This window comes from Hemitrygon akajei, chromosome 8, assembly GCF_048418815.1.
Source record: "Hemitrygon akajei chromosome 8, sHemAka1.3, whole genome shotgun sequence".
Taxonomy (NCBI): domain Eukaryota; kingdom Metazoa; phylum Chordata; class Chondrichthyes; order Myliobatiformes; family Dasyatidae; genus Hemitrygon; species Hemitrygon akajei.
In genome coordinates this window covers 90075140-90095220 of record NC_133131.1, presented here as the reverse complement: position 1 = coordinate 90095220, position 20081 = coordinate 90075140, and the positions used below count along the sequence as shown (strand labels likewise).

Below are 20081 nucleotides of genomic sequence, written 5' to 3'. Positions count from 1 at the left end.
GGATAAATGAGTGGCTGAGGGATTGGAGCAGGGGGCAGGGATTCAGATTTCTGGATCATTGGGACCTCTTTTGAGGCAGGTGTGATCTGTACAAAAAGGACGGGTTACACTAGAATCCCAGGGGGACCAATATTCTGGCGGGGAGGATTGCTAAGGCTACTGCGGAGAGTTTAAACTAGAATTGTTGGGGGCATGGGAACCGAACTGAAGAGACTGAGGTAGAGGAGGTTGGCTCACAAATAGAGAAAGCTTGAAAACAGTGCGAGAGGAGGGGGTAGGCAGGTGATAGAGAAGGGATGCACTCAGACTGAAGGTTTGAGATGCGTCTATTTTAATGCAAGAAGTGTTGTGAACAAAGCAGATGAGCTTAGATCGTGGATGAGTACTTGGAGATATGATGTGGTGGCCATTACAGAGACTTGCTTGGCTCAGGGACAGGAATGGCTAATTCAAGTGCTGGGTTTTAGATGTTTCAGAAACGACAGGGAGGGAGGCAAAAGAGGTGGGGGCATGGCACTGTTGATCAGAGATGGTGTCACGGCTGCAGAAAAGGTGGATGCTATGGAGAGATTGTCTACGGGGTCTCTGTGGGTGGAGGTTAGGAACAGGAAGTGGCAATAACTTTACTGGGCGTTTTTTATAGGACGCCCAACAGTAACAGTGATATCGAGGAACAGATAGGTAAACAGATCCTGGAAATGTGCAATAATAACAGAGTTGTCGTGATGGGAGTTTTTAATTTCCCAACTATATTTTGGCATCTCCCTATAGCAAGCTGTTTAGATGGAGTGGAGTTTGTTAGGTGTGTTCAGGAAGGTTTCTTAATACAATATGTAGATAAGCCTACAAGAAGAGAGGCTGTACTTAATTTGGTATTGGGAAATGAACCTGGTCAGGTGTCAGATCTCTCAGTGGGAGAGCATTTTGGAGATAGTGATCATAATTCTATCTTCTTTACAATAGCATTGGAGAGAGATAGGAACAGACAAGTTAGAAAAGCGTTTAATTGGAGTAAGGGGAATTATGAGGCTATCAAGCATGAAATTGGAAGCTTAAATTTAAAACAGATGTTCTCAGGGAAAAGTACGGAAGAAATGTGGCATACTTGTGTGGAGTTCTGCATTGGTTCGTTCCAGTGAGACAGGGAAATTATGGTAGGGTACAGGAACTGAACTGGATAAGGGCTGTAATAAATCTAGTCAAGAAGAAAAGAAAAGCTTACGAAAAGTTCAGAGAACTAGATAATGTTAGAGATCTAGAAGATTATAAGGCTAAGGATTATATAAAGATTATAAAGAGCTTAAGAAGGAAATTAGGAGAGCCAGCAGGGGCCATGAGAAGGCCTTGGTGGGCAGGATTAAGGAAAACCCCAAGACATTTTATAATTAGATGAACAGCAGGAGGATAAGACGTGAAAGAATAGGACCAATCAAGTGTGGTAGTGGGAAAGCGTGTGTGGAACCAGAGAAAATAGCAGAGGTACTTAATGAATAGTTTACTTCAGTATTCACGATGGAAAAGGATCTTGGTGATTGTAGTGATGATTTACAGCAGACTGAAAAGCTTGAGCATGTAGATATTAAGAAAGAGGATGTGCTGGAGCTTTTGGAAAGCATCAAGTTGGATAAGTCGCCGGGACCGGACGAGATGTACCCCAGTCTACAGTGGAAGGTGAGGGAGGAGATTGCTGAGCCTCTGGCAATGATCTTTGCATCATCAATGGGGATGGGAGAGATTCTGGAGGATTGGAGGATTGCACATGTTGTTCCTTTATTCAAGAAAGGGAGTAGGGGTAGCCCAGGAAATTATAGACCAGTGAGTCTTACCCCAGTGACTGCTAAGTTGATGGAGAAGATCCTGAGAGGCAGGATTTATGAACATTTGGAGAGGTATAACATGATTAGGAGTAGTCAGCATGGCTTTGTCAAGGGCAGGTCGTACCTTACGAGCCTGATTGAATTTTTTGAGGATGTGACTTAACACATTGATGAAGGAAGAGCAGTAGATGTAGTGTATATGGATTTCAGCAAGACATTTGATAAGCTATCCCATGCAAGGCTTATAGAGAAAGTAAGGAGGCATGGGATCCAAGAGGACATTGCATTGTGGATACAGAACTGGCTTGCCCACAGACGACAAAGTGTGGTTGTAGACAGGTCATATTCTGCATGGAGGTCGGTCACTAGTGGAGTGCCTCAGGGATCTGTTCTGGGACCCTTACTCTTTGTGATTTTTATAAATGACCTGGATGAGGAAGTGGAAGGATGGGTTAGTAAGTTTGTTGATGGCACAAAGGTTGGAGGTGTTGTGGATAGTGTGGAGGGCTGTCAGAGGTTACAGTGGGACATTGATAGGATGCAGAACTGGGCTGAGAAGTGGCAGATGGAGTTCAACCCAGCTAAGTATGAAGTGGTTCTTTTTGGTAGGTCAAATATGATGGCAGAATATTGTATTAATGGTAAGACTCTTGGCAGTGTGGAGGGTCAGAGGGATCTTGGAGTCCAAGTCCAAAGGACGCTCAAAGCAACTGCGCATGTTGACTCTGTGGTTAAGAAGGCATACAGTGTATTGGCCTTCCGTGGAATTGAATTTAGGAGCCTAGAGGTAATGTAGCAGCTGTATCGGACCCTGGTCAGACCCGACTTGGAGTACTGTGCTCAGTTCTGGTCGCCTCAATGCAGGAAGGATGCAGAAGCCATAGAAAGGGTGCAGAGGAGATTTCTAAGGATGTTGCCTGGATTGGGGAGCATGTCTTATGAAAACAGGTTGAGTGATCTTGGCCTTTTCTCCCTGTAGCAACGGAAGATGAGAGGTGACCTGATAGAGGTGTACAAGATGATGAGAGGCATTGATCATGTGGATAGTCAGAGGTTTTTCCCAGGGCTGAAATGAAAACAGGTTGAGTGATCTTGGCCTTTGCTCCCTGTAGCGACGGAGGATGAGAGGTGACCTGATAGAGGTGTACAAGATGATGAGAGGCATTGATCACATGGATAGTCAGAGGTTTTTCCCAGGGCTGAAATGGCTGCCACAAGAGGACAGGTATTAGGTCCTTGGGAGTAGGTACAGAGGAGATGTCAGGGGTAAGTTTTATATGCAGAATGGTGAGTGTGTGGACTGTGCTGCTGGCAACAGTGGTGGGGGCGGATACGGTAGGGTCTTTTAAGAGACTCTTGGATAGGTACGTGGAGCTTAGAAAAATAGAGGGCTATAGGTAAGCCCAGTAATTTCTAAGGTAGGGCCATGTTTGGCACAACTTTGTGGGCCAAAGGGCCTGTATTGTGCTGTAGGTTTTCTGTGTTTCCATGTTTTACACCAACAGCAAAAACTCATCCTAGCTGTGAAGCATGGTGAAAGGAGCATAATGGTTTGGGGTTGTTTTGCTGCCTTAGGGCCTGGACAGTTTGCAATCATTGAGGAAACAATGAATTCAACATTGTATCAAAACATTTTACAGGAGAATGTCAGGGTAGCAGTCCATCACCGAGAGCTTAATAGAAGTTGGATAATGCAACAAGACAATGATCCAAAAGACAACAGTAAATCAACAACAGAATAGTTCTTAAAAAAAAAGAAAACTTGTGTTTTGGAATGGCTGAGTCAAAGTCCTGATCTTAGTCCTATAGAAATGTTGTGGAAGGACCTGAAGCAAGCAGTTCATGCAAGGAAGCCCAACAACATCCCAGAGTTGAATCAGCTTTGTAAGGAGGAATGGCTTAAAATTCCTCCAAGCTAATGTACAGGACTGATCAACTGTTACCAAAAAAGTTTAGTTGGAGGTATTGCTGCACAAGTGGGTCACACCAGTTACTGAAAGCAAAATTTCACATACTTTATCCAACAAATACATGTAATACTAGATTACCAACTATCACACATAGGGAAAACTCACCCTAAATGCATAATTGTGTGATTGCAATTCAACTGCCCATTTTACATCACTGCATATACAGTGGTGCTAGAAAGTTTGTAAACCCTATATAATTTTCTTTGTTCCTACATAAATACGAACTAAAATGTGATCACATCTTCATGTAAGTCTTAATGCTATATAAAGAGAACCTAATTAAATAAATAACACAAAAACATTGTACAACATTCACTGCATCCCCTTTATCTAAAGCCGGAAATTGGAACTAGACGAGAGAATAGTTTAGCTCATGATGGAGTGGCGGAGCAGACTCGATGGGCCGAATGGCCTACTTCTGCTCTTTTGTCTTGTGATCTTGTGATCTATCCTACTTGTAATATGCTCAAAGAATTCCAACAGGTTCGTTAGGCAGGATTTTCCCTTAAGGAAACCGTACTGACTTTGTACTATCTTGCCCTGTGTCACCAAGTACTCCATCACCTTGTCTTCAACAACTGACTCTATGATCTTCTCAACCACTGAGGTCAGGCTAACTGGTCTATAATTTCTTTTCTGCTGCCTTCCTCCTTTCTTAAAGAGTGGAGTGGCATTTTCAATTTTCCAGTCCTCTGGCACCATGCCAGAGTCCAATGATTTCTGAAAGATAATTTCTAATGCCACCACAATCTCTAATGTTACCTCTTTCAGAACCCTAGGGTGCAATTCCTCTGGTCCGGATGAATTGTGTACCTCTAGGTCTTTCAGTTTTTTGAGCACATTCTCCCTTGTAATAGTAACTGCACTCACTTCTCTTCACATACTACAACATCTGTTAACAACCTTTATTGAAAACAGCCAATTATCAACAACATAGATGGCACAATAATGAATTATACTCAAACCAGAAGAAACATTCAGTTCTTAAAGCTCTGCTAGTCCCATATATTAGACTGCTTCCACCTTTGGAAATTGTCAATGCATGGTACAAATATTGTAAGTTTCATATGAGTCCATTTCAGAATGTTGTGTTAGTCTTGATACTTCATTTTTGAAATGTGTTGAACAGGATTGAACAATATGCAAACATCAGCAAGATTCCACATTTTTTAACAATTTGATGGCAAGAAGATCATTGATGAAGAATGTCCTGTGGCACTCCTGCAGTGATGTCCTTCAGCAAGAGAGGTTGATCTTCAACAACCACCACATTTCTTTGTGTAAGGTATGGTTCCAGCCATTGGATTATATTCCCCTTTGTTCTAACCGACTTCAGTTTTATCAGAGGCACCTTGATGCCACACTCAGTCAAATATTACCTTGAGGTCAAGGGCCATCAATTTCACTTCATCTCTGGAATACTGCTGCTTGGTCCATGTAGTCTGGAGTGGAGTGAGTTGGGAGTAATAACTCTCTTAATGATAGCTTCTGTGAATCTGCTGATCATTGAGAGTTACTGACTGGGCAGGTTGTCTTGTGATTTTCTTCTATAAAAGCAGGACAAATCTTGGCAGTTTTCCACATTATTAAGTACATGTCAATATTATAGCTGCTCTCCAACAGCTTGTTGAAGCTATACGTAGCTCTGGAGTACAAATTTTCAATACCACAGATGGGTCATTGTCTGATCTCATAGGCTTTGATGTGTTCATTTTGATTAATGTAAAATACTGTAATTTTACCATTTAGGCTCTTTCAGGACAATTTTAAATGGAATAATTATTTTGAAATCAGTAAAATTCCTATTAAAATATTCATGGCTTATTAGATTTTTAAAAGTCCATTTAATAAAACTTTTTCCTTTATAACCATCTTTTGGATTACATGTAAATGGTGCTTGAACACACTATTTTAGTGCACACAAGTTGTACTGCACTCATTTAGAGCTATGAACTTGAGAGCCATGAATGTGCCTGAATAAATTACATTGGTTTAAATATTTACAGTCCTGATTTCATACTCAGTGATCACACCAAAGGTGTGTGGAGTTGGAAGGAAGTAAGGGTCTTGTTTTGTTGCTTGTTGTGTTCTTTTTGTTACATTCTATGTTGTCCTGCCGAGCTATGTTGGCACTGGAATGTGTGGGGACACTTGTGGGCTGCCCCAACACATCCTTGGGCTGTGTTGATTGTTAATACAAATGGCGTATTTCAGCAGATATTTTGATATACGTGTGGAAACAAATTAATCCAAATCTGTTTTTAAATTTCTCCTTCAGTGACAATGATTTTATTGAAATTATTTTTAATAATTTGTACCACAAATCATCTTGCAAAATATGAATGATGTATTTAGTTTGCTGGCCTCTTTCTAAAGTCTTAGTTGCAGGATTATCATGGAAACTTTAGTGAAAATTGATTTTTATTTTCCAATTGATTTAGAGAAATCAGACTGCAAGCAACAACTAAGAAAATATGTAGATTGCACTGCATGGGTTTTTTAATTAAGAATTTAAAGAGTTTTCACTTTTGTCATTCCCTTGTAGCAAGTTTAAAATCAACAACTGCAACTTCAGGAGGTTCATATCTCAAGCACAAAGTTGTGTCTTAATTATTGGAAGAATGAAATATGACACACTAGGTTCAACGCAACCTAATCCAGCCACAAATCAATATTCTATAATGTACACAATGCAGTGAAATTTTGACATGTAATTTGATTTCTTCTCATTATAGACTTATATATTTGTAACCAAATATGACATAAATACCTTTAAAGCCTTTTAATTGTAATTTCCAAGGAATGCAGAATCCCATTGTCATGGTGGGTAATTCAACTTCCAAAAGCAAACAAGGTGCTTAAAAAAGTCAATAAAATGCAAAAAAAAAACCACCCTTGTACAATTTACTGCTTAATGATAAAGGAACTGTGTTCATGATTGACAGTCGCTATCTTTTCATCCCAAGGAAAAGAACAATTTAACTAATTTCCTGTGAACACCAGTTTGCAATGTTTCTCTACTTTCAGATATACGGTGATTGCACAATTTGGAACAGATCGTGACCAAGTGTAGTGGTGTAGAATGAGGGCGGCTTTCCATTTTCTATTTTTGCCCTTGAATATCTTGTGCACTTAAATCCAGTTGTTCAGTTCACCGGTGAGATTATGTGGTTAATCTGGAATCTATGGCTACTTTGTTGCCAAGTGCTGTTGAGGGTCTTGGCTGCATTCAACAACACCACTGATAGAAGCCGAAGAAATAAGAATGTACGTGAAGCAAGTAACTAAAGTTTACAGAAGGATGCAGGGCTGAAGGAAATAACACATAGTCTTTGAGCCAGTAGGGTTGGTCGGTACCATCTGAGGGGAATAATGCTCATAGTGATTTTTGGCAAGTTATCCATCTCTAGCATTAGAAAATATGTGATAGCATTGCACCAGTGGTAGCTTTATGTGTGCTGTCATACATTTTATGACAATACCCTAAAATAAGCATTTCTGAAAAGTGGCCAATATAAAGTACAACATATATATTCAATCTAGTGGTATTTTGTCCTCAGTGACCCTCAACATTGAAATTTGTCACAATGATAGCTGAGTTCAAGCACTTTTCATCAAATGTTGTTATAAAATTCTACATTGAAAACTATGTCATTGGTGGCACTCGCAGTACAGTGTCCAATTTCAGTAGAGTGAATCATTTCATTTTTAGAAAAATTATTTGTCTGTTGTTTATTTTGGAAAAGTCAATAAAAACCCTAGGACAAATATAATCACATGGATTTGTAGAGAATTTAGTCAGGAATTCAAATAAGTAATCACTTTTTGTATATATTCCATATTAATATCAGTACAGCAGAAAATGTCACCCCCTCCCCCCCAAACAAGGTAAATAACCTCACTTGGAGAGATTTCTGGAGTTTTATCAATGTCATGATATTTTCCATATTGTTGTATCAAATCAAAACAATCTTAAGGTTTTGTCATAGCATATAGAATTACAGTACAATAATTCAAATGTGGGGTTCCACACGGCCATAACCTAGGCCCCATTTGGTTGTAAAATGAATATATTTAATCAAAGACTACTTTCCATACTTTCATAACCTATTAATAATCATAATAATTTTCCAAGTCTTCCACGTCTTCCACATCTTCATCTGAACTTTCCGCACTCTCTGAGGTGGATGCCTGGTTCTCACAGTCTGCCAGTCTACACATGTCAGTACGTCTGAGGCCATTTGCAACACACATACATCTTGGGAGTGAACATTTTTTAGACAGTTACAGACCAGTAGATCCAGGACAGCATCAGGTGTTGGCTGGCCTTCCATCCAGTGCACCACCAACTGTTCAGCTTCCTTTTCTCTCCCCATCTTCCATCCTCTGCCAACAGGGCTTGGCACTCGTGGGTCCTTCTCCAAACATCTTCTCCATTTACCAGCCTGGTAGTTGGCTCACTGTGCATGTTTTGTTAAGCAGTCCTTGCATGGTGGGAGTTGATGACTTTCGATTTCACCTTTTATTGCACAGAAAAGGTGATACCTGAGCTCATTCACCTTTGTGGTCGATGCTTTTGGGGCATACAGGAGACATGTAAATGCCTCCAGTTTGTCCATCAGTTCTGGGGAGAGGTCCCATTCCTGGTCCAACTCTAAGAATGTGTCCTGAGTTGCCCTGTTGCTGGTCAGAAGTTTTACCCAACAATATCTTGTGAGATTGGTTCTTGGTCCCTGGCACTGATATTAAAACCAGTCCAGCTTGGGATTGTCTGATTCTCTGGATTTGTTTGCCTTTCAAGTGTCCACACCAGGTTCTTCTTGCAGGCAAGAAGAGCAGCTTCCTTGGCTTTCTGGATACAGTGTTCCCTGGTTGGGAGAGGCTGTGGGCCTACATGTGCATCTGCTACATATACTTCCAGTTCTTGGTCCTCAATGGAGACTGATCTCTACTTCAGCACAGAGAGCTATCACTGCTGCAAAGCTATCACATATTTTCCAGCACTAGGGGTGTATACCTTGTCAAAAATCACTATAAGAATTATTCCTCCCCAGTTGGTACCAGTGGCCCAAATTTGGGGTCCTGGCTCACGGTCTAACAGAAATGGAAGATATTCAAATATGAAGAATGAGGAATTCTTAATAGTATTAAATTTTCCCCATTCACCGCACTGTTAAAGTTCAGGACGCATTTTTTAAATTTCCTGTAACTCCAGTTGAGTGATTTGTTGCTGGATATGAAAAATGACTTGCATGGAAAACAAAATAACTGTATTAACTTTTATGCATTTACCATGGGAAAGCCATTAAGAACAATAAAAAATTTTATCTACCTACTCTGTGTGATGTTCCTTGTCAATTTCTTCCTACAGTTTTTTTTTCCAGTAGGATATTCATTAGTTTTAGCAGCTGGTTAGTAGGCTGCTGTTTGGTATGTTTTGCTTATTTAGATATTAAATCTGTGCAAGTAATCAACATGACATTTCTTATAAATAATTCCAATGTGAAGCCGCTTCATGTAGCCCACAAAAATTGCAGTTGTCTCTTCACAATTGTTCATTTTAATGACACAGCTGTGAGCTTACTGTTATCAATTCAATTGAAATTTCTGCATGGTTACATTAAAACTATTTTGCATGACTGTTATTACTTATATGAATTTATAAAACAGCAAAATTGTGAAGGACTCAATCTTTTGTTTCTTACTCAATTTCACTAAAACTTTATTTTTTGCTATGCTTTTGTTTACTATAATTACAACTTATCAGTAGCAATCTTTCTACACCATCTAATTTCACAAAGAAAATCTTAATCTTGTAAAATATTTTCAGGTAGCCCTGCTAATTAGTAATACATTGTAAATTTATGAATGTTTTTCAGCTTCAGAAAAACAAGTGCTTGGTTATTTTTTTTTCTGAAATTTAAATACATTACGTACCAGCAACTAGCATAAATAGAATTGCATTTAAATTATTTGGATCATTGCTCTGACTAAAACAATCATATCCAACTTATTCCACATGATTTAAAATTTAAACTCCATCGTTCATGTTTTGGATCCAACTAAGTTCTAATGCTGGGTCACTGACCTGTAAAGGTTTGCACTGTGTGCCTCTCTACAAAAGCTACTGGACTATTTCTGTTTTTTTTTGTTTTCTTGAAACTTGTTTGTTCGCAGTCAATCAATTTAGCATTAAGTCAAGATCAGCCATTTCAGATGAGCATACATTATCAATATTTCATAGTTCCAATTGATTTTTTAAGAGCTAACATAATATTTTGGCACCAATACTCTGGGAGATGATTATGTTTATTTTTTAACCTGCAAGTACATTAAAACATTCCAATCAATGTTCGATATGAATTCAAACAATCACTTCACAAATCTGTGATTATCTTGTTTTCTGTCTCTACCAGGACCAGTATCAGTTATTCAATCCCTCCTTGTCAGGCCAAGTCCTGGTTCCTTGCACTTCTTACCCCGCACCCCTCATACTCTTCTCTTAAAACTACCACCTTCCAGTAAAAACAAGGAGTGATGCACGAGTGGCACTCTCCTTTCACTTTTACTATTGGATTTTCTTTAAATATGTTTTTCATATTTCTGATTTCAGCTGCACAGGAGATAAGTGCACATTCTCCCATAAAATCTGAATTTGCCTGTACATTCCTAAACAAATGTAAGATTATTGTTTTTTTTCCAAGCATTGAAATGTGAAGGTTGAAGCAGCAATTGGACTCTGAGGAGCAAACAGGAGGCAGAAAGTATCTTAGATAGAAGTTTCAGGGGGGTGGTTACAATGCAGGTTCAGACAGATCAATGGATGACTACCAAGAGAGCAAGACAGGTACTACAGAAGGTGCCATTCCCCTCTCCAAAGGGTATAATGTTTGAATACTGTTGAAGGAAAGCAAAAGCAGCGGCCAGGACACAGGCTCTGTTATATAACAGAGAAGGTCAAAGTGTGGGCAAATGATAGCGATAGGGGGCACTATAATCAGGGGCACAGAAAGGCACTTCTGTAGACACGAGTGAGACTCCAGGATGATGTGTTCCCTCTCTGGTTCCAGAGTCAAGGACGTTCCTGAACAAGTACAAGACATTCTGAAAGGGGAAGGTGAGCAACCAGAGATTGTGGTCCACATTGGCACTACTGGCATGAACTTAGATCATAGAAATCTACAGTACATTACAGGACCTTCAGCCCAAAATGCTGTGCCAACCATGTAACCTACTCTAGAAACTGCCTAGAATTACCCTACTACATAGCCCTCTATTTTTCTAAGCTTCATGGACCTATCTAAGAGTCTCTTAAAAGACCCTATTGATCAACCTCCACCACTTCCACCGGCAGTGCATTCCACACACCCACCACACTCTGTGTGAAAAACTTACCCCTGATATCCTCTCTGTACCTACTTCCAAGCACCTTAACACCATGCCCCCTTGTGTTAGCTATTTCAGCCCTGGGAAAAAAACCTCTGACCATCCACATGATCAATACCTCTCATCATATAAACCTCTATCAGGTCACCTCTTATCCTCCGTTACTTTAAGGAGAAAAGGCCAAGTTCACTCAACCTCCAGTACATTGTGTAACATCTTTCATTTTCTCACACCAACAATTCTACTTTTGCTTTGCTTAAAGTTGCCAGTTTTTTTCCAGCTATTCTTCAAAAATGATGAAGGACAACTCCAACTTAAATCATACAACAAACTTAAAACTCCCAGACAAGAAGCAGTGATCCTGTCAGTATGGGATTCATTTTGATGTACCAGCCACAGTCACAGATGACAGAACTTCCAGTAACCATTCTAGGGTAAGCAAGATGCAAACACAGAAGATGAAATCAGATATTGAATGTAGGCACCATAGAGGAAAAAAAATGTCTTGCCATGCAGGTGCCAATTCTTACAGATCTTAAATATCAATCTAAATAAATCATTTACTACGACAGAGACTGAAGCTAAGGGAGCCTTCAATCAGGGAATTTAGATAATGCCAGGTAACATCAGAGATAGCAATAAATCAGAAACTCAGCCCACCACCTAATCTTCCTGGTAGATGAAATATGTTTGCTTCGGCATTCAAGCGAAAGGAAAGCCTCAGGCATACATTCATAAAATAAGTTGTAAGTGTCTTACTGTTGCTGTCGATGCATTGAACTTCAGGTATTTGGATGCCCGGTCCACATTCACTGTCATTGCTGGGGAAGCATTCGCTCAATTTCACAACCTGCCAGCTATAACATGACGGGTTGTCACAAAGAATCGCTTCATTTAAGTGTGGACAGTTTCCAATCCCACCAGTAGGCTCATTGGTAATCTGTCGTTTCCGCAGTTTAAATCCTGACAGAAGAAATAATTTGACATTTCATTTTTCTATTCACAAAACATATAGAAGTAATAAAAATGAATCTATAATAAGTTGTATAAATACTTTAAAAAATCAGTATACATGGAAAAACCATCTCATAAGGGAGGATACTTTCAAATGAAGAATTGCAGAACCAGCTTTACTTAGTTTTGATAGGTAATATATAAACTCACTGATGAAATTGAATATTGTCTGGCATGCATCTCACCCCTTCTCTTCTGCCCTCATGACCTCCCTATCCCCTCCTTTGGCTTCTTCCTTCCTTCCCTTTTTTCCATGGTCCACTGTCTTCTCTGAATAGATTTCTTTTTCTTCAACCCTCTTTTACCTCTTCTGCCTACCACCTCCCAGCTTTTTAATCATTTCCTTCCCCCACTTACCTTCCACTTCACCTATCACCTGCTTGAATTCCAACCCCTTCACCCACCTTTTTCTACTGGGTTTTAACCCCTTCCGTTCCACTCTTGATGAAGAGTCTCAGCCCAAAATATCAACTGCTTATTTCCCTCCATGGACACTGCCTGATCTGCTGAGTTTCTGAAGCATTTTGTGCTTGTTGCTGAAGATTATCAGCATCTGCAGAACCTCTTGTGTCTAACATTTGCATCTTTTTAAAATTTCATCAGTGCATTCGATTACATTGTATTAAAATTAATGAAAAACATCTGTAGTCTTTGAAAACAGTCTGAACAAAATACTTCATATTGAGTCTAGCTCTTCCATTATTTGTATCTCAAAAAAAATTGCTATGCAGATCCTAAATGAGGTGATTTCCTCTGTGCTGTGGCTGATAGGAAATGTTAATTACTTTTCATTAAAAACACCTGAATAATTTTGTTAAATTTATTGCACAGAGATCCACCATAAAATTGAAAAAATAGTACAGAGAAAAAGAACACTAAAGAAACCCTAAATATAAATTCAAAAACTATTGTTTAGTAATATCCACTTCCTCAATTGACCTGAATTCTTTGAATAATAAGAAATAGTTCAAAAACTTTGTCCACCAATATGCAACTCAAATTGAGATTCAACTCACCTTTCTTTCCCTGTGGATCTTGACAGTTTTCATAGGTACATGGTCCCCAAGCCGACCAAGATGATACTTCACATTCAATTGGACATGCAATCTGACACATTTGTGTAGTGTTTGGTGTGGCTCCAGTGCACAACTTGCTGTCAACAGGTTTTGAAGCTGAAAACATAAACAAATTTTTTTTTGTTAATTTATACATGTAAAATGTTTCATTTAATAACTGGAGCATACTGAAGTATATCATTCTTTGTAGTGTACTCTGAATGATGAGTAATAACCTCTTGATTTTATTTGTGGTATGTTTGTTTGATGTTTTTGGAGAAATTGGATTGCTAAAATTCCCTTTAAAGAAATTGTTCATGACCAGTGTATCTCCTTACTGGAAGAATAATGGAGAAAATACCATTACCTCAACTTATCTTAACAGTGCAATAATTCATCTATCTCACCATTTTCCACCATCATGTACTTTTAGTTATTATTGAATATAATCAAGAAATACAAACTTTGTCTTATTTGCATATAAATGTCTCAAGAGTTTCTGAAGATGGAGTAGGAATCTTAGAGCCCCCTCGGAATGCTCAAAACATGCAACAAAATCAGTTAGGAAAAGGAAGAATAAGGTTTGAGAAGTCTTATATCACCTTCTCTCTTCACTGTTCATAGGGAAGTCCTTGCTTTTGGTCTCAAAGGGCTTCAACAAAACATAGGCAAATTAAACTTGTACTGTATGTTCGAACAAACATTATAAAATTGACCATACTGCCAAAGCTGGGAAGCATTTTATTATAGGAGATGAAACTTAGTATATAAATGCAATATTTCCTAGAGTGCTTTTGATGACTCTGGATGCTTCAAAAAGGCAAAGTATTGGTGTGTCACCAAAGGCATGGTAAAATATTCAATTGCGCACTGAAATTACAACATTTCATGCACTCTTGCCCATTTGCAATTTCCAAACTAGAGCAGTAATTAAAAATAATACTTACACTGTGTGACCAAAAGTCCCAAATTATTGATTAATGTTACACAAAAAGTCCAGGAAATTATGGTCTAAGATACATATGCAAGTCCTATGCCATTGTAACATTCCCTTGACCAGTTGTGCTACTCTGACAGAATGATTGTTGATGCCATAAACAAAACTGATAATACAAGACTGATGCTATGTAATCACATTAGAAAAGTGGAGAACTGCCGTATCCCTACAGGGAAAGGTAAGTAATTAGAATTAAAAATCCTTGTGTCATGCATCTTGTTGTAGGACACATAATACTAAAGCATAGACTCAGTGGACCTTTATTAGGTACAGGATGTACATGATAAAGTGGCCTCTAAGTATATATGTAGATTTGTAGCCTGTATTGGCAAATGTTTTCTAAGAATAATTATTTTTAGAACAATTGTTATATTGACTCCAATAACCAGAATTGAGAACAGATATGCCAGTTAATCACATTTTTGCCCTCTTTTACTGTGCTACTTATTTACTTGTATATATTCTGTGTAATTTATAGTAATTTTTTATGCATTGTATTGTACTGCTGCTGCAAAACATAACAAAGTGCAATGAAACTTCAATAATTTATGGGCTGATTATTCAGAAATCCTGATGCTTGGGCATCTGGCCCACTTGGTGATGTTTTCTTTTTCCTCTTTCCCTTTAAACTCACTGTGTTCTGTTTCCTGCATGCCTTTAAGGTCTCCAGAGAATTGCTTTCTGTGATTCTATTAGATTTATGAAGTTCACTAGAATTTTTATTTATTGTACCTTGTTACACTCAAAAATAATGCAGAATGATGAAAATGGACTCTTGACCGCACAATCTACCTCATTTGACCTTTCACCTCGGTAACCATAAGACTTTATTCTGCACTCTGTTTATTGTTTTACTATATACAATCAGTGCACTGTTGTAATGAATACCTTGGGCAATAATAAGCCAATTTACCAATCTAAATAAAAGCATGGGTCTGTAATAAGTGTATTATCCAAAAGTTTCAAGGTTCTGCCATTCCAGCAACACTAATGTCCCTAGTTTGCAAGAACAGTGGATTTTTACTGTTACATTTTATGGGATGGGATGAATTTGTCTCAGGTAAATAAGGCAAGACTCCATGAAGCAAATACATAGCAGTCCTTGATGCCCCTCTGGTACATTTGCCTACAGGATAATTGGTAGTGAGATTTTAAGGCCTCGGTGTTTCAAAAGCAGCTGTACAGCAGCGCGCTGTCCCGCTTTCGGTCTCTTATTAAAGGGGAACTGCATTCGCAACCCGAAACATTTTAAAACAATGCTGCTGACTAAAGTACCCATGGCTGTGAAGGTGGATTTCTGCTGTAGTAGTCCTAAATGGGAATATTTGATGATGTCTATTGGAGCTACATGCAAAGAGTCGCCATTTATTGGGGCCATTGTAAAGGCTTGTTGAGTGGTTACTGGGAGGGTACTGTATCCAATAAAGAAGAAGGTACTGTAAGGTTAAGTGCTGTGATCTTTCAGGAGCATAGGTTGGAAAGTTGTGGCCTTGCTTAGAGGCTTTGGTGAAGGGGCAGAAGCAAGCTTTATTTTTACTGTTCACACTGAATACCTGATTTGGTATAAGTGGGATTGCAGTTCAGAGAGTGGAATGCTCCTCCTACATGAGGTGTCTTTAGGCTCTTATACCTCCTCTCTGATGCAGCAACGAGAAGGGATCATATCCTGGGTGGTACGGGACCTTAATAATAGATGCTGCCTTTTTGAAGCATCGTGCTTTGAAAATGGCCTCGATGAAGGGGAGGCTATCACCCATAATGGAGCTGGCTGAGTCTGAAACACTCTACAATCCTGTGCAGTGCCCCTTGATAGCAGACAGTGATGCAACCAATTTGAATGCTCTCCACAGTACATCTGTAGATATTTGCAAGAGTCTTTGGTAACATATCAAATTTCCTCAAACTCCTAATGAAATATAGTCACCGCTGTCCCTGCTTTGTAACTACATCAGTGTGTTGGGCCCAGGATAAATCTTCAGAAATGCTGACACCCAGGATCTTGAAAATGCTCACCCTTTTCATTGCTGACCCCACAATGAGGACTGGTGGATGTTCCCTTGACTTCCCCTTTCTGAAGTTCACAATCAGTTCCTTGGTCTTACTGATGTTGAGTGCAAGGTTGTTGTTGTGGCATCACTCAACTAGCTGATCTATCTTACTCCTGTACGCCTTCTTGTCACCATCTGAGATTCTACCAACAACAGTTGTGTCATGGACAGAACTTAGAAACAAGGGGATGGTCACTCCAGTGGGGTAGTGCTATAGACACTCCTACCTCCCCTCACCCAAGTTATCAGTAGGAACTTGAGGAGCAGGTGTGTAGAAAAATTGGTCAGTTGTAAAATGGAAAGCTGGAAAATGGGGTCTCATATGCCAGACTGCTGTTGATAGGCTTCAGTTTGGCATTCAACACCATCATACCCCAGAAACTGGTGGGGAAACTGTCCTCACTGGATCTCAACACCTCCCTCTGCAATTGGATATGGACTTCTTAACAGTAAGATCACAGTCGGTCCATGTAGGCAACAACATCTTTAGTCAAATTACGGTGAGCATAGGTGCTCCCCAAGGCTGTGCACTCATCCCACTGCTTTTCACACAGCTGAGGCGTTACTGTGTCATAGGATCCAGCTCAAACTGTGTCATCAAGTTTGCAGATGGTGCAATGGTGGTTGGTCATATCAAGAACGATGATGAGTCGGAGTATAGAGAGGAAGTGAAGCATCTAGTGGATTGGTGTGCGAAGAACGACCCAAGCCTGAATGTGGAGAAGACCAAGGAAGTCATTGTGGACTTCAGGAAGGTGCAGACTAACTATTCCCCTCGGTGAATACAAGGCTTCTCTATGGAGCGAGATACCAGCACCAAGTTCCTGAGTGTTCACATCATGGATGACCTCACCCAGTCCCTTAATATCACCTCCCCGAACAGCAGGATCTCCACCTCCCAAGAAGATTGAGGCAAGCAAGGCTTTCTACCCCCACACCACACATCTTAATTGTGCTTTACAGGAGCTCCATTGAGGGAGTCCTGACAAGTTGCATCCCCATCTGGTATGGGTGCAGTCGAGCTTTGAACCTGAAGTTCCTACAAAGGACTGTGAGAACACCTAAGAGGATCATAGGGACTTCCCTGCTATCCATCGGGGACATTTATCAGGAGTGCTGTAAACACAGGGCCCTTAGTATTACAAAGGATCTCCCCTGTCCATCCAGCATCCTCTTTGTCTTTCTACCATCAGGCAGGAGACTATGATGCACAAAAACAAGAATGATTAGAATGAGAAACAAGACAGGGTTAGAAATGAGAAACAGAGTCCAAGGCCATAAGCCTTCTGAACTCATGGCTGCACTGTATTCAAAGTGTCACTAGTTAAACTATAGTAAACACAAAGTACACTGCAGATGCTGTGGTCAAATCAACACACACAAACAAGCTGGATCAACTCAGCAGGTTGGGCATCATTCGCTGAAAGGAGCAGTTAACGTTTCGGGCCAAGACCCTTCGTCAGGACTGAAGAAGGAGGGGATAGGCAGGAGAGGTGAAGAAGGAATGTAAGGGGAAAGCACTATGGGTAGTAGGAGAAGGTAGAATCATGAGAGAGGTGATAGGCAGCTAGAAGAGACCCGACGCAGATTGGGGGACCGTTTCGTTGAGCACCTCCGCTCTGTCCGCCACAACAGACAGGATCTCCCGGTTGCCACCCACTTCAACTCTGCTTCACATTCCCATTCGGATAAGTCCACACATGGCCTCCTCTACTGCCATAATGAGGCAAAACTCAGGTTGGAGGAGCAACACCTCATATACCATCTGGGTAGTCTCCAGCCCCTTGGTATAAACATCGAATTCTCCAACTTCCGGTAATTCCCTCCCTCTCCCTTCCCCCATCCCACTTTCAGTCTGCCTCCTCTTCTAGCTTCCTATCACCTCTCTCATGATTCTTCCTTCTCCTACTACCCATAGTGCTTTCCCCTTACATTCCTTCTTCACCTCTCCTGCCTATCCCCTCCTTCTTCAGTCCTGACGAAGGGTCTTGGCCCGAAACGTTAACTGCTCCTTTCAGCGAATGATGCCCAACCTGCTGAGTTGATCCAGCTTGTTTGTGTGTGTTGATTTGACCACAGCATCTGCAGTGTACTTTGTGTTTACTAGGGGTATACATACCACTGGACTAGACATGGCCAGGCATCATCCCTGATGAAGATGGCCATGTTTGTTATCAAAACATCGGTTAAAATAGGTACTGTACTTGACTCGAAGCCCAAACAAAATTTATTCATTATAGGGCATAAAGTTACTGATTGTAAAACAGAATCAAACAACATAGAGTTTGACAAAGGTGAACTGTCATGCTTAGTATTACTGAAGCAGATCACAATATAATATGGATCACAATAGATGTGTCTGGTGTAAAACTGAAAATGGAGCTGGATACAGGATCAACTTCATCTATAATTTCAGATTGGCTACAACAGACTGTTTTCTAAGATACCATAAGATAAGACCTCAGAGATGTTATAGACTTACACAGATGAAAAAGTATCTCCCAAAGTCAAACTGAAACTAAATGCACCAAACACAACAGTTAAAACTTAATATTTTGATAAGTGGAGGGCCAGCACTTTTTGGACGTGAATGGTTGAGAAGATCCAACTAGACCAGCATTCAATCAAAGCTCTTAATGTGGCATTAACAGAAAAATACAGTCCAAATGTTAGCACTAACCAGAGAATGGCACAGCTGCGAAATGCAATGAGAAAATGTTTGAGGAGGGAATAGATAAACAGATTGAAACTTGACTAAAAGCTGTTTGGGATGCCAAAAAACACAAAATGCACCTCCACAAGTTTTGTTACACCTGTGGGAGTGGCTGTTGTTACCATGGCAAAGAGTACATATCGACTTTTCTGGGCCATTCATGGACTCCATGTTTCTGATCGCTGAAGATGCTCATTCAAAGTGGCTGGAAGTTATACCAATGGAGTCATCCACCTCAGCCAAGTTTGTCTTCACTCTGAGAACTTTTGCCAGAAACAATTTACCAAGACAATTTGTGAATGACAACAGACCACAATGCATGTCAGAAGAGTTCCAACTGTTCATGAAGTAAAATGGCACTGGACATTTCAAGTCACTTCCTCACCAACCAGCAACAGATGAATTAGCAGAAAGGCTTATCCAAACCTCCAGAAAGTCCATTAAAGCTACGGACAAGGAGGATATTTCCCTACAGCACAAGGTGGGCAACTTTTTTTTGTGTTTTGTAACCATGTTAATACGACAACAAGTCAAACACCTGCAATGCTGCTCATGAGCAGGAATCTGAGATCTTGCTTAAACCTCCTGAAATCAGATTTATGGAGGGAAGTGGAGAATAAACAGTTCAGGTAGTCACAAATGAATCAGCAAGGAGCTTCAATGTTGCACAGGAAGTCCAAGCGCGTGATTAGTGAGAAGACAAGCAGACATCCTGTAGGATAGCTACAGGAACTGGACCACTAAAGTACACAGTGGATGTTGGACCGAAGAACACACCTGAGTTGATTGCGTCCATCAAAATGGACAGATTACAGCCACCAGACTTTCCTCTCAGTGATGATCGTGTCACTGACAACAACGTGACACCGGAAACCGAGAGCATTGCCTTAGATAAGACACCTGCCAAACCTGATGCCGTTCCACAGCTCCAGGGGCACTATCTAGAAAGAAGCAGAGCTCCACTCAAAAGACTGGATCTTCAGAGTTGTGAAGTTAGTTATGGATTGTTATTGTGAAAGCATGTTTATTTGAATATAGTTTGTGAAAGGGAAATTGAATGTTTTGTACCTATGGTCTTCTA

The 20081-nt window shown here is 40.1% G+C and overlaps 1 protein-coding gene across 1 annotated transcript in view; it reads right to left on the bottom strand.

The window, feature by feature from the left end:
* LOC140732044 (thrombospondin type-1 domain-containing protein 7A-like) overlaps positions 1 to 20081 on the bottom strand; it is a 547816-nt gene that overhangs the window by 164922 nt on the left and 362813 nt on the right. Inside the window, exons 9-10 of the mRNA XM_073054149.1 lie at positions 13204 to 13359; positions 11933 to 12136 (exon numbers count right to left, since the gene is read on the bottom strand). Coding sequence (XP_072910250.1) covers positions 11933 to 12136; positions 13204 to 13359 — 360 coding nt within the window. The remainder of the gene's footprint in view (positions 1 to 11932; positions 12137 to 13203; positions 13360 to 20081) is intronic.